Source organism: Balaenoptera acutorostrata, chromosome 6 (assembly GCF_949987535.1).
Source record: "Balaenoptera acutorostrata chromosome 6, mBalAcu1.1, whole genome shotgun sequence".
Lineage (NCBI taxonomy): Eukaryota > Metazoa > Chordata > Mammalia > Artiodactyla > Balaenopteridae > Balaenoptera > Balaenoptera acutorostrata.
Window position 1 is genome coordinate 68,180,292 of NC_080069.1, and position 17,266 is coordinate 68,197,557.

General features: G+C 35.7%; 1 protein-coding gene across 1 annotated transcript in view; it reads right to left on the minus strand.

Moving 5' to 3' along the window:
- Window positions 1-973: 973 nt before the first annotated feature.
- Window positions 974-17,266, minus strand: part of UHRF2 (ubiquitin like with PHD and ring finger domains 2) — a 77,698-nt gene continuing 61,405 nt past the window's right edge. The window contains exons 10-16 of the mRNA XM_007186002.2: window positions 15,049-15,155; window positions 11,650-11,812; window positions 10,818-10,958; window positions 8,801-8,894; window positions 8,340-8,497; window positions 4,513-4,611; window positions 974-3,487 (exon numbers count right to left, since the gene is read on the minus strand). Coding sequence (XP_007186064.1) covers window positions 3,341-3,487; window positions 4,513-4,611; window positions 8,340-8,497; window positions 8,801-8,894; window positions 10,818-10,958; window positions 11,650-11,812; window positions 15,049-15,155 — 909 coding nt within the window. The 3' untranslated portion in view covers window positions 974-3,340. The remainder of the gene's footprint in view (window positions 3,488-4,512; window positions 4,612-8,339; window positions 8,498-8,800; window positions 8,895-10,817; window positions 10,959-11,649; window positions 11,813-15,048; window positions 15,156-17,266) is intronic.

Here is a 17,266-nt window from a genome sequence, read left to right on the forward strand (position 1 = left end):
TGTTCTTACTCTATCAATACAATGCAATTTCATACTTGAGGATATAGTTGTAAAACTCTTATTCTTTCATTCATTTTTTTCAATACATCATTTGGTCGGCCTGCTTGGTCCGTCTAGCTGGCTCTTGATTCCTGTGTCCAGTGACTGGTATTTAATCTTTTTTTTTTTTTTTCCTGTGTAGTGTCTGATTAACCCAGGTTACTAAATAACAGTTCTTTCAGAGAGTTAAAGGTCTGGTGTGGGGACTAGTCAGCACTAGTCAGTGGACAAGCAAGGATAACTCTTCTCACTGTGAGCTGGTGGTGAGTGGGCCATCAAATTCAATTTCCTCAAATTAAGACAGACAAATCAGACAGGTAGACAGTAATGAGCTCTATCTTCAGGGTGTCCTGAAGAAGAATGGGGAAAGGTTTTGTCCCTGGTGCGCAAAGAGAAATAGACGGTGGGCAAGTCAGAGCAGATCCCCAGCCAGCTCTTGTAAGTGGGATCTATACTGAGATCCAAAGCTTTAAGCTTTATATAGGCAGGGCCCCTTTATGTTAGCCAAACTGTCACAGCAGGGTTGTAAGACAGCTAAGGGTGTTTTTGATTGCCAGCTTCCAAAAGATTACCTAATACCCTTAAACATACTAGCATGCACATATTTGCTGAATGAACCGTATTATTTAGAAGTGAGTTCTAAAACTAGAGGATCTGCCTACTCTAACTAGAAAAAAGAAAACTCCTATCCTTATGAAAGTGGCTGAGTGCTCAGCAATCAGTATAACTTACTAAATGTAATAGAATCCAGTAAAACCCTCAGCTTTCAAACTTAAGCCCAAGAGACAACGAGACATTATGTACCACCCTCCTGAAGGATGACCACACCACTTATGAGGAAGTCTTCCTGCCCTCCACCCCCCGCCACCCAATTCAAGCCTGAATTTGGTCAGTCTTGAATTCTAACTACCAATTTACAGAAAATAAAGAGAAACAGGTTAAACTATACCACATGGTTATAATTGGCAAAATCTATTCTGTTTGAAAGGCTCCAGAACATTTCAAAATGCAAATTGTAAAAGGCAAAGGAAAAAAAAAAAAAAGATTAAGGGGATATACACAGATTAAAGATACTTACAAGATAGCAATTAGTAACAATGTAAAGTCCTTATTTGGATCCTGATTCAAACAAACTTAAATATCCATGTATGACATTTGAGACAATGGAAATTTGAACAAATATTTACTAGATTTGATGATAGAATTAGTTAACAAATTTTTTTTACACATGTGACAACATACTGTGGTTATGCTTTCTGAAAGTCTATCTTCTAGATACAAACTGAAATACTTATGTAAAAACACTTGGAAGTCTTTAGAAAAAAGTTTAAGAGTAATATAAAATTGCTTAGCTTTGGGACATTCTTGACACTTCTGAACATGTTAAGCTATAATCAGCTTTTTTTTCATAATCTATCATTTTATAGCAAAGTTAAAACAACATACAGCATAAATGTGGGACTCCCTTATTTCCCTAAAAAGTGGTAGAACAAATTCAAGTAGCTGAAACTGGAAGGTATTCCCCACCCTTCATGCAGCGATATGGCCAATGCCAGAGGAAATAAAATACTAGATGATGCAATTTAATGATTCATTTTCAATCTAATTTAAATTTGATTCTTCAAAATAAAAATGATTCTAATGTTTAAAACTAGCCCTAAGTGACAGTAGCTCCAATCACGGTGCTGTGTTTCCCAGAGCTGATTTTGAGCTTAACTGAATGCAGGAAAAGCACTGAAACCAGTCTGGCTTATATTCAAATGTGAGAGTCTACATAGCCCAGAAGTAGATTGCCAGGTCTGGACTCAGCCTGTTTACAGCACAGCTCTGGCACTTCCTTGCCCTATGAACTTTGGCCAGTTTCTTAACCTTTCTGTGCCTTTGATATTCATCCATAAGAAGGGGATAAGAAATCCTGCCTATTAGGACTGTCAGTAGAATTAAATAAATACACATGAACAAATGCAAAACAAATATTCAATAAATATTGGCTCTATTTATGGCTCTGAATTCAGGGTAGGAAAACTGATTCGATAATATTAAAAGTTTTATGAAAATTTAGTTTCAGAAACTAGAACTGTTTTAGAATATTCTCAGGTTTGTGAAATAAGTAGCACTGATTATGCTTAAATTGAAGCTAAGACTTGGTTGTTATAGATAAAAGAATAGTCACTAGGTTCTTAATTTGAAACTTTTTACCCATTTAGTTAAAAAAAACCCAAAAGATCAAACCAAGGGTGAAATCTATCCCTTAGTGCTTAAGATTTCATACTAGTTCTCAATACCAAAAATCAAGAGTAAAAAATTGTGCAAAATGTTTCAGTAAAAACACACAATGAAATACTCTGGAAATGACTGATTCTTAAAAACACCTACAAATATAAGCCAGACAAATGTAAAAAAGTGAAACAAGATGAGCTATTTTTCTGGTCATAAAATATTTATTAAGGTATACTTTAGGGAATATAGTGAATATAAAATTTAGGATCACAATATGAAGCAATTTCAATCCTCTCAAAAAGTCAGCCCAGTCCTCAATGCTCTGCAGATGTAAAACCACTGGTGAGACTCACTAAAAGCAGTTTGATTAGTACAGAAGAGGCTTTTCACATGAACATTTACAACTAGATCATCTGAATACCTCTTTTAAGTGCAAAACCACACCACATTACACTAATGCAGCAACAATGCATTCATATTGTTTTCATTAGTAGTCAGCTTGCATAAAACACCAGAAAAAAGCACAATGGAGCTCACAAAATTGGCTAAAAAAATGAACCTGTCCTGCAAAACACACACTGTAATGGAAGAAGACATTAAAAATGTATTATGCACACTACAGAAGCTGCGTTCATTCCAACAATCTCAAGTGTCACTTCCTTTTCTGAAAATCAAATTACATGAACCAGGCACAACTAATATTTGGGAGGCAGTGTGTAGCTAAAATTTCATTTAACTAATTATTCAATGATTTAAAAAATCCCCATAAATCTTTTCTGTCCTGAGGTAGTTGCAAAATAAATCATAACTTGGATATCAACTAGAGCTGAGGCTTTGACTTTTTACTCATTAAAACTAGTTGTTAAACTGACAAGAACTACCTTTTGATATTTAAAAGACAGTTGAGAAATGGGCCTCTTACTACACACACAAGATGATGGCTACGTAGGAAAGAGGATTAGCTGCTTCAGAACGTGAGATATGGTCCACCATTGCTTCCACCCCCCACCCCCACCCCAACCATTTTAGATTCTTTATTGTCCAAAAAGCCACAGGGAGCAACACAGTAGAAGTAGACAGATCATCGTCCTTTGCTGTAGCCAGGGAAGAAAAGGTCAAGTAGAGTCTGCAGAACCTCATTGGGAATCATGATGTAATCCTGGCCAAGATCGTGCCGGCAAGCAGGGCAGGAGAACACTTGAGCCTTAAAGGAGCGCTGTAAGCAATCCTAAGGCAAAACCAAAACCAAAATGAAACAAAATAAAAAAACACCTAATTTCACCTGAGGGTAAAGCACATAGAAAGTACTCAACAACTTAGGCTTTTAAATAGAACTAGAAACTTACTGTTTGGCAACAAGAGAAACATAAAACATGAACAACTGTCAAGGCCTGAATCTGCACTATGAAAATTAACCTACAGACGTGGCTTTAGTTCCACCTCTGACACATACTGTGAGACTTCAGGTAAATGACCACTTTTGTATACATTAATTTCCTCATCCAGTAAAAATGAATGTTAGAATTCTGCATGTTTCCACTAGCCTCACCTTCTAGGTTGGATTTTAATCCTGATCTTTCCTGATAGAGCACAAAAGAAAAACAACTCAGGAATCCCCTGCTTAAAACTAAATTACGTATCTACTTTATGAAGTCAATGTATAATGTGCTTTCCAAAAATATATTTAGCTCTACTTAACTGACTCAAGGTCACATACAAACACTTAGTGGAAGGTCGGTTTCCATTTTACAAAAGAAACTAAAGTTCAGAAGTTAGGTCAGGGCACATAACCACCAATCAGTAGAACAAGATTCCAACCTTGGTTTGACTGAAATTCAAATTCCCTTTACACCACACTGATAAGACAATATTCAACTCCTCTGGGCATGCTGCCAGACAGAATCTGTTCTAGGTTCCCTCAAGTACACGAAATTATTTCAGTTTGCACTATAATATATGAAACATACGTAAGCTGTAACAGAAAATAGCAACAACACATTACTTTCTTCTCTATTTCAACCCCTCCTCAATAATTTCAAACATGATAGAATGTTGAGACTATACAGATTTGAATTACTACAGAATTAAAACATGGATTCACCACCAAGATGTAATTAAACGTTTCCTAACCAGCAAGTTTCCTTATCTATTCTGCTTCATGAAAAAAATGCTTGTTCGCATGCTGAAAAGAGGTTTGGAGGTCAGTGTGCCTTCTGGCCTAACAAGGGAAAATGAGAAAGGAGTTCTACTTACTTTACAGACATTGTGGAGGCAATCTGTTGTCACAGGCTGGTAAACTAGCTCCTGGCAGCAGACACACATAAAAGATTGTTCCAATTTTTTCAGAAAATTCTAGAATGGTACCCAAGGAGAAGAAAAAAAGGTTAGCATTTCATAATATATTAAAAGAATTGCAAATAATTGGGGAAAAAAGTGTCAATCCCATTTAGTATGTTTTCTATTAAGAAAAAAATCAAGTAGTGATTGTAACTAACAAGCAAATGTGTAATAGGAAACTGCAGAAATCCCATCCATAAGATAGACACATTAGTTTTTAAATCTTAGGATTGAGTTGCAAAGGTTGCAAAGTCAGGACATATGGCTTCAAAAAGTAAACTTCAGGGCTTCCCAGGTGGCGCAGTGGTTGAGAATCTGCCTGCTAATGCAGGGGACACGGGTTCGAGCCCTGGCCTGGGAAGATCCCACATGCCGCAGAGCGGCTGGGCCCGTGAGCCACAACTGCTGAGCCTGCGCGTCTGGAGCCTGTGCTCCGCAACGAGAGAGGCCGCGACGGTGAGAGGCCCGCGCATCGCGATGAAGAGTGGCCCCCGCTTGCCACAACTGGAGAAAGCCCTCGCACAGAAACGAAGACCCAACACAGCCAAAATCAATCAATCAATCAATCAATCAAACATACGCATCTGATTCAAGATCCTCAATTAAAAAAAAAAAAAAAAAGTAAACTTCATATTCCAGAGATTACTATTTTTCACTTAAAAAAATCATGAACAGCTTGTCTCAGGTCATTACATACAGATCTATTTTCAAAAAGCTCCATGGTATTCTAATATATCTCTATATATTCAATCTTCTTCTCTTAAAAAACTTCAATACTTATTCTTATTTTTTATGCTAAAAAAGATAAAAGCACTTGGCAATAATACTCTAGTATCTAAGACCCCAAAGAATCAACATATTTATTTACCTAGAATAATTTTCTGTGATATTTTGCCCCAATCCCCAAATCCCATATTTTCCTGGTGCTACTGTTTACTCAAATTGGGACTAAATTACAGAAGGTCGAGCTTTCTAAAGCAAACATGATCAGATGGGTAGTCTATAATCTTCAAAAGCCATTACTGGGTTCCATCTTACCTAAGCTGTTTGTTTAACCTAGAAGGAAAAGTAGTTTTTTGAATAGTCACCAGGATAATCCTCAACTCAGTTATTTTTTGGTAGTAGGGGAGTATATTTTATGTTTGTTCTTTATGTTAATAATAAAAGTAGAATCTACAGGAATTTCAAGTAAAAAAAAAACCCCAAAGATTCCATTTCATAGTTATGTCTTGATAATAACTTATTTTTAAGCATGGATTATAAAGCTCAAGTGAATTATCAATGAAGTGTTATTCAACACACTAGAAGAATATACCAGTTAGGGGGAGATGTGGAAAAAACTTAACTTTAATACCAGGTACCTTCTCTCTGACAAACTACTTTGTTAATGACTGATATTTCCCCAGTATCTCCACAATGCCTGTAATATGAGCATACTTAGTATCAACATTTTGAGTTCCTACAATGTACCAGGCACTCATCTACACAGCAGTAATAAAAAGGCCAAGTCTCTGCTCTCATGGAACTTTATATTCCTTTAGGAGAGCAGATTTTTAAAAACTCAACTTCATATAGTAGTTATCTGACGAAACAAGGCAAATTAAAGCAACAGAGTAAGGAGGGTCTATTTTAGAAAGGATAGCCAGGGAAGGCCTCTCTGAGGAGTGTAGTATTTTGCAGAGACTTACAAGATATGAAGGAACGAGCCACATGAAGATACAGAGAGGAGAATTCTAGTCAGAGAGATAGCATATGTGTAAAGGCCTAGGAACAGGAACAGGTTGAGTGTGTTTAAATAGCACAGATGTCACTGTGGCTAAAGCAGTTTGGGCCTGAGAGAGCAGCAAGAGGAGAATGCAGAGGTAGGTAGGGATGGATGCCAGATCATATAGGGCCTTGGGAAGGTGTTTGGATATAAGCATACATATGTAATATATGCATTTATTTAAAAGTCACTGCTGGCCAAAACCTGATTTTTCTGGCTTACTAAATGTGTTCCTGGTTTATCTGAAAAGAATGGGCATGAAACCTACGCAGGGCAATAGTACATAAATGTTCAGAGTAACCACTAGCAGCAAGGTCACAGTCACCTGACCTAGGTATAGGTATGTAAGACCCTGCCACCAGGGGCAGGATTTTTATTGTTTTTGTTTGTTTGAGAACTGTCAATTGGTGACTTTCACATAAAAGTTAAATTGAAAGAAGAGGTTGAAAAGTACACTTGATTTGCACATACCTACCGAGTCTTGCAGGATTTGACCACTTTAATAATTTGTTAAAAATGATAAACAGGATGTATGAAAAGCCACAGATTGAAGCCTAATACACATGTCCAACCCAGACAACAGACGTGCAAAAGAGAACTTCCATGTGCACTCAGGTGGCATTATCCTTCACCTGTATCTGCTACTTTGTCTTCTGCCCACTCACAGCTGGAACTCACCTGAGTTATCACTAACCAGCTGTATCCTCTCCAACCAGAAAATAATCAGACCATGACCAACAACTGCTTGCTGTTTCTTACTTGCTCTAGGTGAAAAGGAATCTGACGTACCAGAGTCAGACTCTCCATATGCCTGGTTCTCTCTTGGCTAAAAAGCAAGTAACACTTCTCACAGAGCTAACTCACTTTTCTCTGTCCTCCAAACATGTAAGTCTCATTCTACCCAAGGACAACGCAAAATATCACATTTATAGATGAAACAAAGAAAAAAAACCCTCCAATATCAATCCAAAGGGTATCTGATAAACCGCATTCATTTCTAAGTCTACAAACTGTATCAGGAAGATGTTTCCATAATGATGACTATTTGTCAAACAAAAAGCAACACAAAAACTATGAGAGTTCCCTCTAAATCCACATAAAAGGGGCATATAAATATGCATTAACCCCATTTCAGACACACAAGAAGTTCTGGCCAATGTGCTCAGAAAAATGAAGAAAACATTGGAAGGAAGAAATTACTAAAAAATGACAAAGTGGAATTTCAAGAGAGGATACTAGAGCTCACCCACAACAGCAGCTTTTCTTTTTGAAGGAAAGAAAGCAGAAGAGTAACGATATTACACGTGACAAGGGGCTAATATCTAAGAAAACAGAAGAACTAAATTTATAAGCAAAATTAGAGACAATAAGAACAGTGAGCAAAGAATGAACAATTTACATTTGAAACCCCTACCTTTTGGGATTTGATAAGAAAGCTTCATTGCAAAACACCGCTTAACACAAAACCCAGATGTCAGTTAACCTTGAAATTCCTTTTCATTTTAAAATTTTATCATTACCAAAAAAAAAAAAAAAAAGGAAAAAAAATCCAAAACATGAAATACTTAAATAAATGCTGGTTTATTTTACTCCTAGGTTGAACATGCGGGCATTGAAAATTATGCTGAATTGCTTAAGACTTGTTCTATCAGGTAACTTTGAGCTGTAACAAAACTTTCCTGATGAGTTTCAGGTTAAACTGAATGTGTTCCACAACTGAAAATTCTTCCTATGAACAGCAACTCACCATAAATTATCAAGTTCAAGCACAGAGAGGTCAAAAAACCAACATCTAAGAGGACTAAAATCAATTTAAAAGCATCAAGTGCTGCCTCATTTCTGAAAGGTGGCCGTACTGGGTGAGAAGATTGGATAAAAGGATCAAGTTTTAACTCACTTGTGAAAATGATAATTCATAGGGAAAATATTTTTCATCATTTGTTAATATTAGAAACTTATTAAAAAAATATTTACATACTGGTCCTTCCACAAGAGATGCAAGAACTTCATCCCATAGCTTCTGGTTTTGATGATCTTCTCTGATTAGATGTTGTTGTTGAGGGGTTAGTTGGAAAGCCTCAACTGCTTCTCCTGAATCTGATGCTTTCAGTACTTTGGAGGCACTTGGACAATCATCTAGATTTATTTAAAAATACATCAGCACACTACAAGTGGTTCTAAGCAGAACTATGAAACGAAAGAGTAAACTGGCACCAATTACGTTTAGCATGAAGATAACCAGGGTAGAGCAGCATTTAACTTTCCCATATAGTTTAGGATACTTTGTTTAGGCTCTGACACTATTAAGATATACAAAAAGCTCACCCCACCCCACCCCCACCAAAAAAAAATCCCTTCATTTTTCTTTTAATTTCTTATGAGTTTTCTCTTTATTAGAAACTATGTTATTCAGATTTATGTCCTGCAATCATTACCTACCATCTGTAGATGGCCTTTTTGAGGCTCCACTGGCCTTCTTTGACTGTCCTTTAGTCTTCTTCCCTTCCTTATCTGAAGGGTAACCTACTGGATACTGACGAGGGAAAAAAGTACAATGTAGATTTAAGCTTCATAGAGAAGAGGGGTTCTAGATCCTTGTCAGAAATTTAAAAAGGGGAATGGGGAGGAATCTATACTTTCCCTAAATTGAAAAGATTTATATAAAGGACACAGACGTTTAAAGAAACAGAATTCAAAGGACAGAAGACTATTAAAAATCCCCAATTCAGTGTAAAACCATGTAGCTTTGACTGTTAAAGATATTCCATTTAATAATGTGATGATCTTAGTTTCAGATCAAAAAGAAGAAAGAACTTTTTAGGAGTTGTGACTAGGGGGCTTAAAAAGTTTGAGGAAGAAAGGAAAGTAGAATTAGATATGAAGGTAAGTGAAGATCAACCAAAGAGCACAATAGATGATACTCATATAGTTGGGGTTACACTAAGTTATGGAGCCAATCTTAAAAACAAAATACCCCATGAAGGGCCAAATTTCTATCTCGCCAAATTAAGAGGCAGGGGTGGGGTGGGGCGGGAGAGCTTTTAGAAGACCTAAAGCCACTAAATTACTGAATTCTTTATCAACCAAAAGGTTAGACTTTAAGGAATAAATTCTACCCTATTACCCTTGTGTTTTATTGGCTATGCTTTCTTTTGGACATGCTTTGTGATAACACTCATATTTAAAGCTCAATATGTTATACAGCCCTCATCAATGATATTAACTCATCATAGCTGACTGGCTTATATGCTTTGTTCTGCTCAACTGTTTCAAATTTAACCTATCTAGAACACTGCTCTGCTGAACAGTAGACCTGAAAAAAAAATCCTTTGAAAATGGATTTAACAATAGGTTTTAAAAATATTTAGTTATAAAAGGAATTATTTTGGCAGTTATTTTAGCAGCTGATGGGTCTCATTTAAACAATTCTATGAGTTTAAAAAGAAAACAAAAACAGAAACAGACTTGCACTAGAAGAGACACACTCACCTGCCTGGGTGGTCAGACACTTGCCCATAGTTCAGCCCCTACACATGCAGTGTGGGCAGAGCCAGGGGAAATGACAAAGCTGGTAGTCTTTACGAGAAGCACAGCGATGGGGAATGATGGAGGATGAACTCAAACCATGCTCTGAAGTCAGTGTCAGGGACAAAGTCTAGGGTGTATAGGCAGTGGAGGGGAAATGTAGCCATACCATCCATTATGCACAAAAAACCAACAAAGTCTTATATGGGTTAACAGCTGAGCATGGGCAAAGGGGAAAAAAAAAGGCAAAGCACTAAAGGTGGTGACAGGACAAGGAAGCAGCTTTGAGGGGGAAGAGAGAAAAGGGGTGAGGAAAAGTGAGAAGGGTAGAAAGCAGACCACTCTTATAAGCCACCTCCCCCCTTCCCCTACCAGAGACACACCCCCTGTGCCCTCTAGGATAAACTTCCCTTCTCAAGGCGTCTTATATCTAAATTTTAGGTATCCCTTTCCCTCATACTTCAAGTCCAGATTGAATTGGAAATACAGCTGACCCTTGAACAACACAGGGAGTTAGGGCGGGGCCAATCCTCTCAAGTTGAAAATTCCTGTGTAATTTATAGTTGGCCCTCCGCATCTGCAGATTCAACCAACCACAGATATGTACTGAAATATTTGCTATTGAAAAAAATCCGTGTATAACTGGACCCATGTAGTTCAAACCCATGGTGTTCAAGGGTCAACTGCACTTTACATTTCATCGTCAAGCCCAGCTTTCCCCAAGCACAATTCTTGGTCTTAGGGCAGTTTGACACCTAGGATGCTACTTTTTTACTTCTTTTCCTTCCATATACTTGCATGATCTCATTCCTCACCCCTTACAGTCCACTGACCAACTGCTGTGTGTTATATCCAGTGTTAAGGCACATAGATAGTACAGAGGCATACGTTTTTATGAAAATACAAGTAGCCTAGACAAATGTAATCTAACCTGCAAACGTAGACATAGTCTCCTTGACCGTTCTATTCCTTCTGAGGTCCAAGGAGCAGGTTCAACATCATCTCTCCTTAAAAGATAGCGCCAAACCAAGAATCCATGGCTTGATGAAATCTCTGGCCAGTATTTCACCACCTAAATCATAACATTTCAGTACTAGTTTGAAATGTAAAGTTTAGACTTATTCATAATGTCATAATAGCGTTTTAAGTAAACTTGGCAGAACTAAATGCAACTTTGAAAGATACTTGCTCTGCTGTAATAGTAAGTAAAAAATATGCACTTAAATATCGTTTTGACCTTACTTCCTAATTATGATAATTCCCTTAAGTATAGATTGCTATAAATTTGAAGTAGCAGCAAGATTATGCTCATTAATTAATAGAATTTTGCATAATAGTAGATAAAAATGGTGGCAGTAGATGTCTTCATTTTTAAAACAAAGAATGCAACCTATTTTCAAAATTATGATGTGCTCCGCTTCGAAAAATCTATTACAATTAGAATCATTCTGGAAGATATAAGAATCAATGTCTACAACGGCCAAGTTATTTGAACAGTTTTATCATAAGAGAATATATACTTGTAAAAACACTTAACCCAAAATATAACGCTGCCTTTAGGGACTTTGGATAAGCCTTAAAAGACAAGTGTCAAAATTAAGAGCTCGTTTTGTACATGTTGTATTTCCAGAAAAAGTAGAAAGACCAACTAAGATGGTCTGTTGTTTCCTTTAGCCCACCCACAGTAGAGCAGTTCCCTGTGGCAACCCTGTCTTGAAAGCCCAGGAAGAATGACTAACAAGATGTCATGCCAGATAGAGCACCTTATAAATGCCATCATATCTGTTGCCTTCTTCAGGAGCATATTTGCTGATCTTCCTCCCTTTAAAACTGCGTATCACTCTGACTGGCTTACCAGCTCTCCAATTCCGAGACTCTGCTCCAATTTTATCATCCAATGGAGCATCACAGTTTAGGGCCAATGCCCTAAAAAATAAAACAAAGTCTTTATACCAAGTAATCTTTCTTCAAGTATATAATCGCATCATTAGCTCAATTAAAAGGTGAATTATGCCTTACCTGATGGTTAAGATTCTATGATTCTTTCCATATTATTCCAGATAATAGGATTATGCTTTCCCCCACCAGCAGAGAAGACAAATCAGTTTTCTGATGTCACCCCCAAGCCAGGGGATTGGTTCTCAGATAGCCTGTAGGGTTCTTCTGAAAGTAATAACATCTGTGCCACGTATAATAGAAAACAACTAGAAATACATGGAATTTGCTTTAAATAACGTTTGTTGAGGGAAGGGAGAAAGTTGGAAAACTAAAGCAAGTGATCGTTGTAATAGTTATTTTTGATAAGGGAATGAGGTAAATTGCTGGAAAAATGTAGAAAGAAATCCAGAAAAATAAATTTGTCAGCAAGGTATGAATGACCTTCCTAGGTCTACTTTCCACATTCCAGACAATAAGAGATTCCTTAAGTTTAGAAGATAATAAGAACAAGTTTAATATGAGAATATCCTTTAAAGACTTCCAGTAAAAAGGTAAGTTTAAATAAAACTGAAGCATTCAAATACCTGTGCTAAATCATGACAATAAAGATTTTTGGCTGCTCAAGATCACTACATTTTACTGACGACACATGAACAAGGAGGAACACTGAGCTGGAAACAGCACTGGATTTAGCTGAAGCTTCCTTAGTATGTGTACTCACCTAGTAGTAATTAATCAGTAAGGTTAATAGACGTTAGAAGACCTTCCTTGGGGAAACTTAGTCCTGCTCCCCAAAAGACAAACTAGAATGTATTTAAAGTTAGTATTTTTCCTCTAAGACACCTATATCCTAAGTGAAAAGAATCCACTAAGAACATTTAAGGTTAAAAAAAAGATACCCTCCCCTCAAATCTGGTAAAATCAGATATGATACAACATGCTTTTTCAGGGTATAGTTCTTTTTATGCAAGCTCAAAAACAAACAAACAAAAAAAACCCCAAACAAAAGACCTTAAGACTAAATGACTAATCTACTATAATCTTTCTATCATAGTTAAAGTAAATGAACTTAAGTGTTTTGTTAAAAATTTTTTTTAATAGACGTGGTCAAAGAGTTAAAGGTCACCAAGTTATCTTTTTTATCTCAAATGGGAGATGCATTAAAACTCTGAGGTAGAAGAAAATGTAGCCATCAATTCTAGGGCTGGCATTATTTATGGAATACCTATTGAGATACATATACTTCATCCTCTTAAAGAGCTAAGAAAGAGATATGTACTATCTTCACATTAATGAGTGGAATGCTTTGGTGCTCACAGGTACCTTCCATCATAATGACTGCACCATTAACTGGAATTATTAACTCACTTCTAGTTTCACATAAGTATGCAGTCTGTTCAAGTTTGTGTAAAGAGTCTAAGAGGATGAAACTAGGCAAAACAACAAGGCTTTTCCATTACTCTATCCACAGCTCAATCGATTGCCTCTAACCGCCCTGATAAAGGATGGCCAGGTTACCTGCTGCCCTCTTCAGTTTCATAAAGTGGAAGAGCTGAGAAGAAACAGGAACAAACTTCTCAAAAGCAAAAAGCAGGTATCAAACTACCTCTTAGTAGAGAAACAAAAAAGGAATTAGACCATATACACGTCAGGAAAGGGTATACTATGGGTCAGAGATTTCACCTCAGCTTTCGTGTTTATAAAACATATAGGTACCTTTGCCTAAGAGGCCTTTACAATCACAAGGTGTACTCACAGCTTAATGTATAAATTACCTGAAGGAATGTTAGAGTCTCTGTGATAAGTCAATCCTAAATTGTTTTGAGTTTCTATTTCATTTTCACTACCTTCCTTATTAATATATACATTTTTACTACTTGTCAATTATTTTCTGAGATTGTGACATATGATAAACAGGGTATATTTATTAGATTCTTCAAAAGCTTGACAGGAATCTATCATGTACATTACAAGTGCAGGTAGTTACAAAGGAAGTTTCATTCAAGCCAAATAATCTTATTATTAAAGGGAAAGTATAATTTTCAGATTTGACAACATGAAAAAGCCCTTTTGCAAATTCAAGATACATTTTCATTGACAATACACATCGAAATATTTGTAATTCCTTTTAAGATCATTCTTCCTAAAGAGTTGCTTTCTTGTTAGAAAAAGACTGCGTAGGGGCTGGACTCCTACCTCAGCAATGTTTTCACCAGCAAATCTGACCTGTCTCCTCTGCTGGTTCAATAAAATAATCCTACTGTCAGAAATAATATAGAAGGAAGACATAAAAACAGATTCTATGTAACTTGGTATGCAACAAAGTCTTGAAATCATAAAGTATATTCTTTACTTCACATGGTAATCAGAAATTAAGGACACACTACTTAAAACTGAGTGATTTAGACTCAGGAAAGCGAAAAATACTCACTTTTACTCAATATTCCACAAAATACCCTTAATAATAGGATACAAAAAATTTCAACTTCATGATCACAAAATTATCAGTATGACAAGTTATAATGTGGTCATTGATATCTGATGGTTTGGGTTACTTAATTATTGGTATTAGCATGCCATTTACGAAATAAAACATTTTGAAGTTATTAAATTTTCTATTCCCATGGAAGCTGGAATATCATGCATATTTCTATAGAATAAAGTCAGCACAAGGTGGCTCTTTTGTACCTAAACATTCTCTTTTTTAACAGTTAAAAGACATTTTATCATAAATCCTAAAAGCACCTTGTGTAGTTCTGATTAAGTTATCTGATGTTTCACTTATGCACATAAATGTGGCTCCCAAACATAACCCTATTTCACATTAGTCTCCTCTAAAAAGAAGTTTGTCACTTTAAAAGATAAATCTGTGTTTAGTAGAACATAACTTTGACCTATGTGGTAGTAGATAAGCCACCTTGTCCTCAATTTCATTAAATTATATAGGTTCCTTTCCTTTAAAGGTTTCAACATGTTTCTAAATGCAAAGCACATGTATTAAGACTGGGAATTATGTCATTTAAAAAAATGATACTAAGAAATAAGTTAGGAAGCTTATAAGTAATTATATACTAATCAGGTAATAGGATTTGTATTTTAGCTATATTAACTCACAATTTAAGATTCTCCTCTACAGTGTAAGTTATAAATTATAGTCCTATAATCCAACTTTTACACAAAGCCCAAATTCTAAACAGTCTTTACAAACTAACAATATAGAGTACCTGTTCATGTTTGTTAATGTTTGATCAGCCGATGGTGCACCAATTCTTTTATTACCAGCAAGATTTTTACCACCACTCCCAGTGTATGTGAATTCATCACCTCGGTCCTGCAGGAGAACATTTTTGGCATTAAAACACCTAAAGCCAGGTATAATTCACCAATTCTTGTTTCAGAGTCAGAACTTTTGGTTCGGATGTTATAAGTTGACATGTTCTCTCAAGGTATCTACCAAAGTAAGGCAAAATTCAAATGCAATCTTGTGTGTAATATACCTTCAAGCTGTATCACTTGATCTAAAGATTTCATTTTAAGGTTATAGCTTCCAACACCTCCAAACATAGCTATTCTTATACAAATAATTTATAGAATGTTACAAAGTAAGGTCTTATGGGTTGGGAATATTGTTTATTTTAATTCAATGTTATTAAAATCAACTTATCAATATTAATTTGTAGGTTCTTTACAGGGCACCATTTTAATAAATACTCCAAAACTGATTTCCCAACAGCAATCTATACCATATCCAAGGCTTACTGTTTTTTTTTTTTTAACATCTTTATTGGAGTATAATTGCTTTACAATGGTATGTTAGTTTCTGCTTTATAACAAAGTGAATCACCATATCCAAGTTTGCTGCTAAATTTCAAACTTAAAAATCGTAACAGCATTGTAAGTTCCCCACATTTTACAGTCTATGGGTTTACTCAAATTATGTTGGCATAAAACAATTACCTACCATTAAGAAGAAAGTTAGAAAAGAATTTGGATACTATAAGTTGTATAGCATCTACTAAATGTGAAAAAAACACGCCCAAAGAAGATATTAAAAACTAGCTCCACGAGTATTTTTATAGTAGCTACAACTTTATATCGCTATTGTTTTTGCCTGATTCAGTACTTAAACCGAGGAAAGTAACTATCAGTATGTAAATTAATTCTACTAATACTATCTCAATAGTGGTTCTTCTTCAATGCAAGATTATTTTAACTAGTTCAGACTGAACTTAAGATAATGAAGTTTTCTCTACTTAATTCTTGCTTGTAATAAAGGTCAATTATTTTGCATCTAGTTTTTCCTTTGATTAAAAGTCATAACTAAAATCTCATGGTTTTAAGTGTTTCTATATGTCCTAAAACCTTCATTCAATTCACTTTGTTGACCCAAAATTGAGGTCTATATTTTAAAGAATAAGGTGTTAAGGAATTTCATCTTCAGTGTATACTCCATTTGAAGGAATTCTAATAAATAAGTACATCTAAAATAGTCCAGAATACTTCTTAAATTGATCAGATACAGTCTTCCAAATGGTATCTGGACTGACTTCACAATGCTCATATTTATAACCCTGTCGACTTTTAAAGTTATAACTGTGGTAGTGCTATAAAGGAAAAAGTAGTGTGAACTAGGTAGGAGAGAGCTTAATAGGGACAACATAAGTTCAACAGTGTTTGAAACATAAGAACAAAAACATTTCTGATTATTCTTCAAGCAGCAAATAATCATGTAAAAATAGTTAAATTCTATGTCATTAACTCATCTATACTTGAATTCATCATTATACCATGAAAGCACGCAGATGAAACAGACTGGGAGAAAATACCTCCAAACCACACATCCAATGAACAGTAAAAACAAACAAAACCCACAACCCAATTAGAAAATGGGCAAAAGACCTGAAGAGCTACACCACCCAAGAGGATATACACATAACAAATAAATAAATCATGTCCAACACTCTTAGCCATTAGGGAAATGTCAATTAAAAATACAATGAGCTATAACTACATACCTATCAGAATGGCTAAAAGAAAGCAACAACACTGAATGCTGGTGAGGATGCAGAGAAACTGAATCACTCATACACTGCTGATAAGAACAAGAAGTAGTACAGTCACTCTGGAAAATACTTCAGCAGTTTCTTTTTTTCCATCTTTTTTTTCTTTTTTTGTCAGTTTCTTAAAGAACTAATCATGCAACTAGCATACAACCCAGCAATTACACTTCTGGGCATTTATCCCAAAGGAATGAACACTCATATTTACAAAAAAATCTGTCACAATTTTTAATGCAGCATTATTTGCTGGAAATAACCAAGATGTTCTTCAATGGGTGAATGGTTGTACTGTGGTACACCTATATCCATGGAACACTACTCAGCAATAAAAAGGAATGAACTATTGACACATGCCACAATTTGAGGATTATGCTGAGTGAAA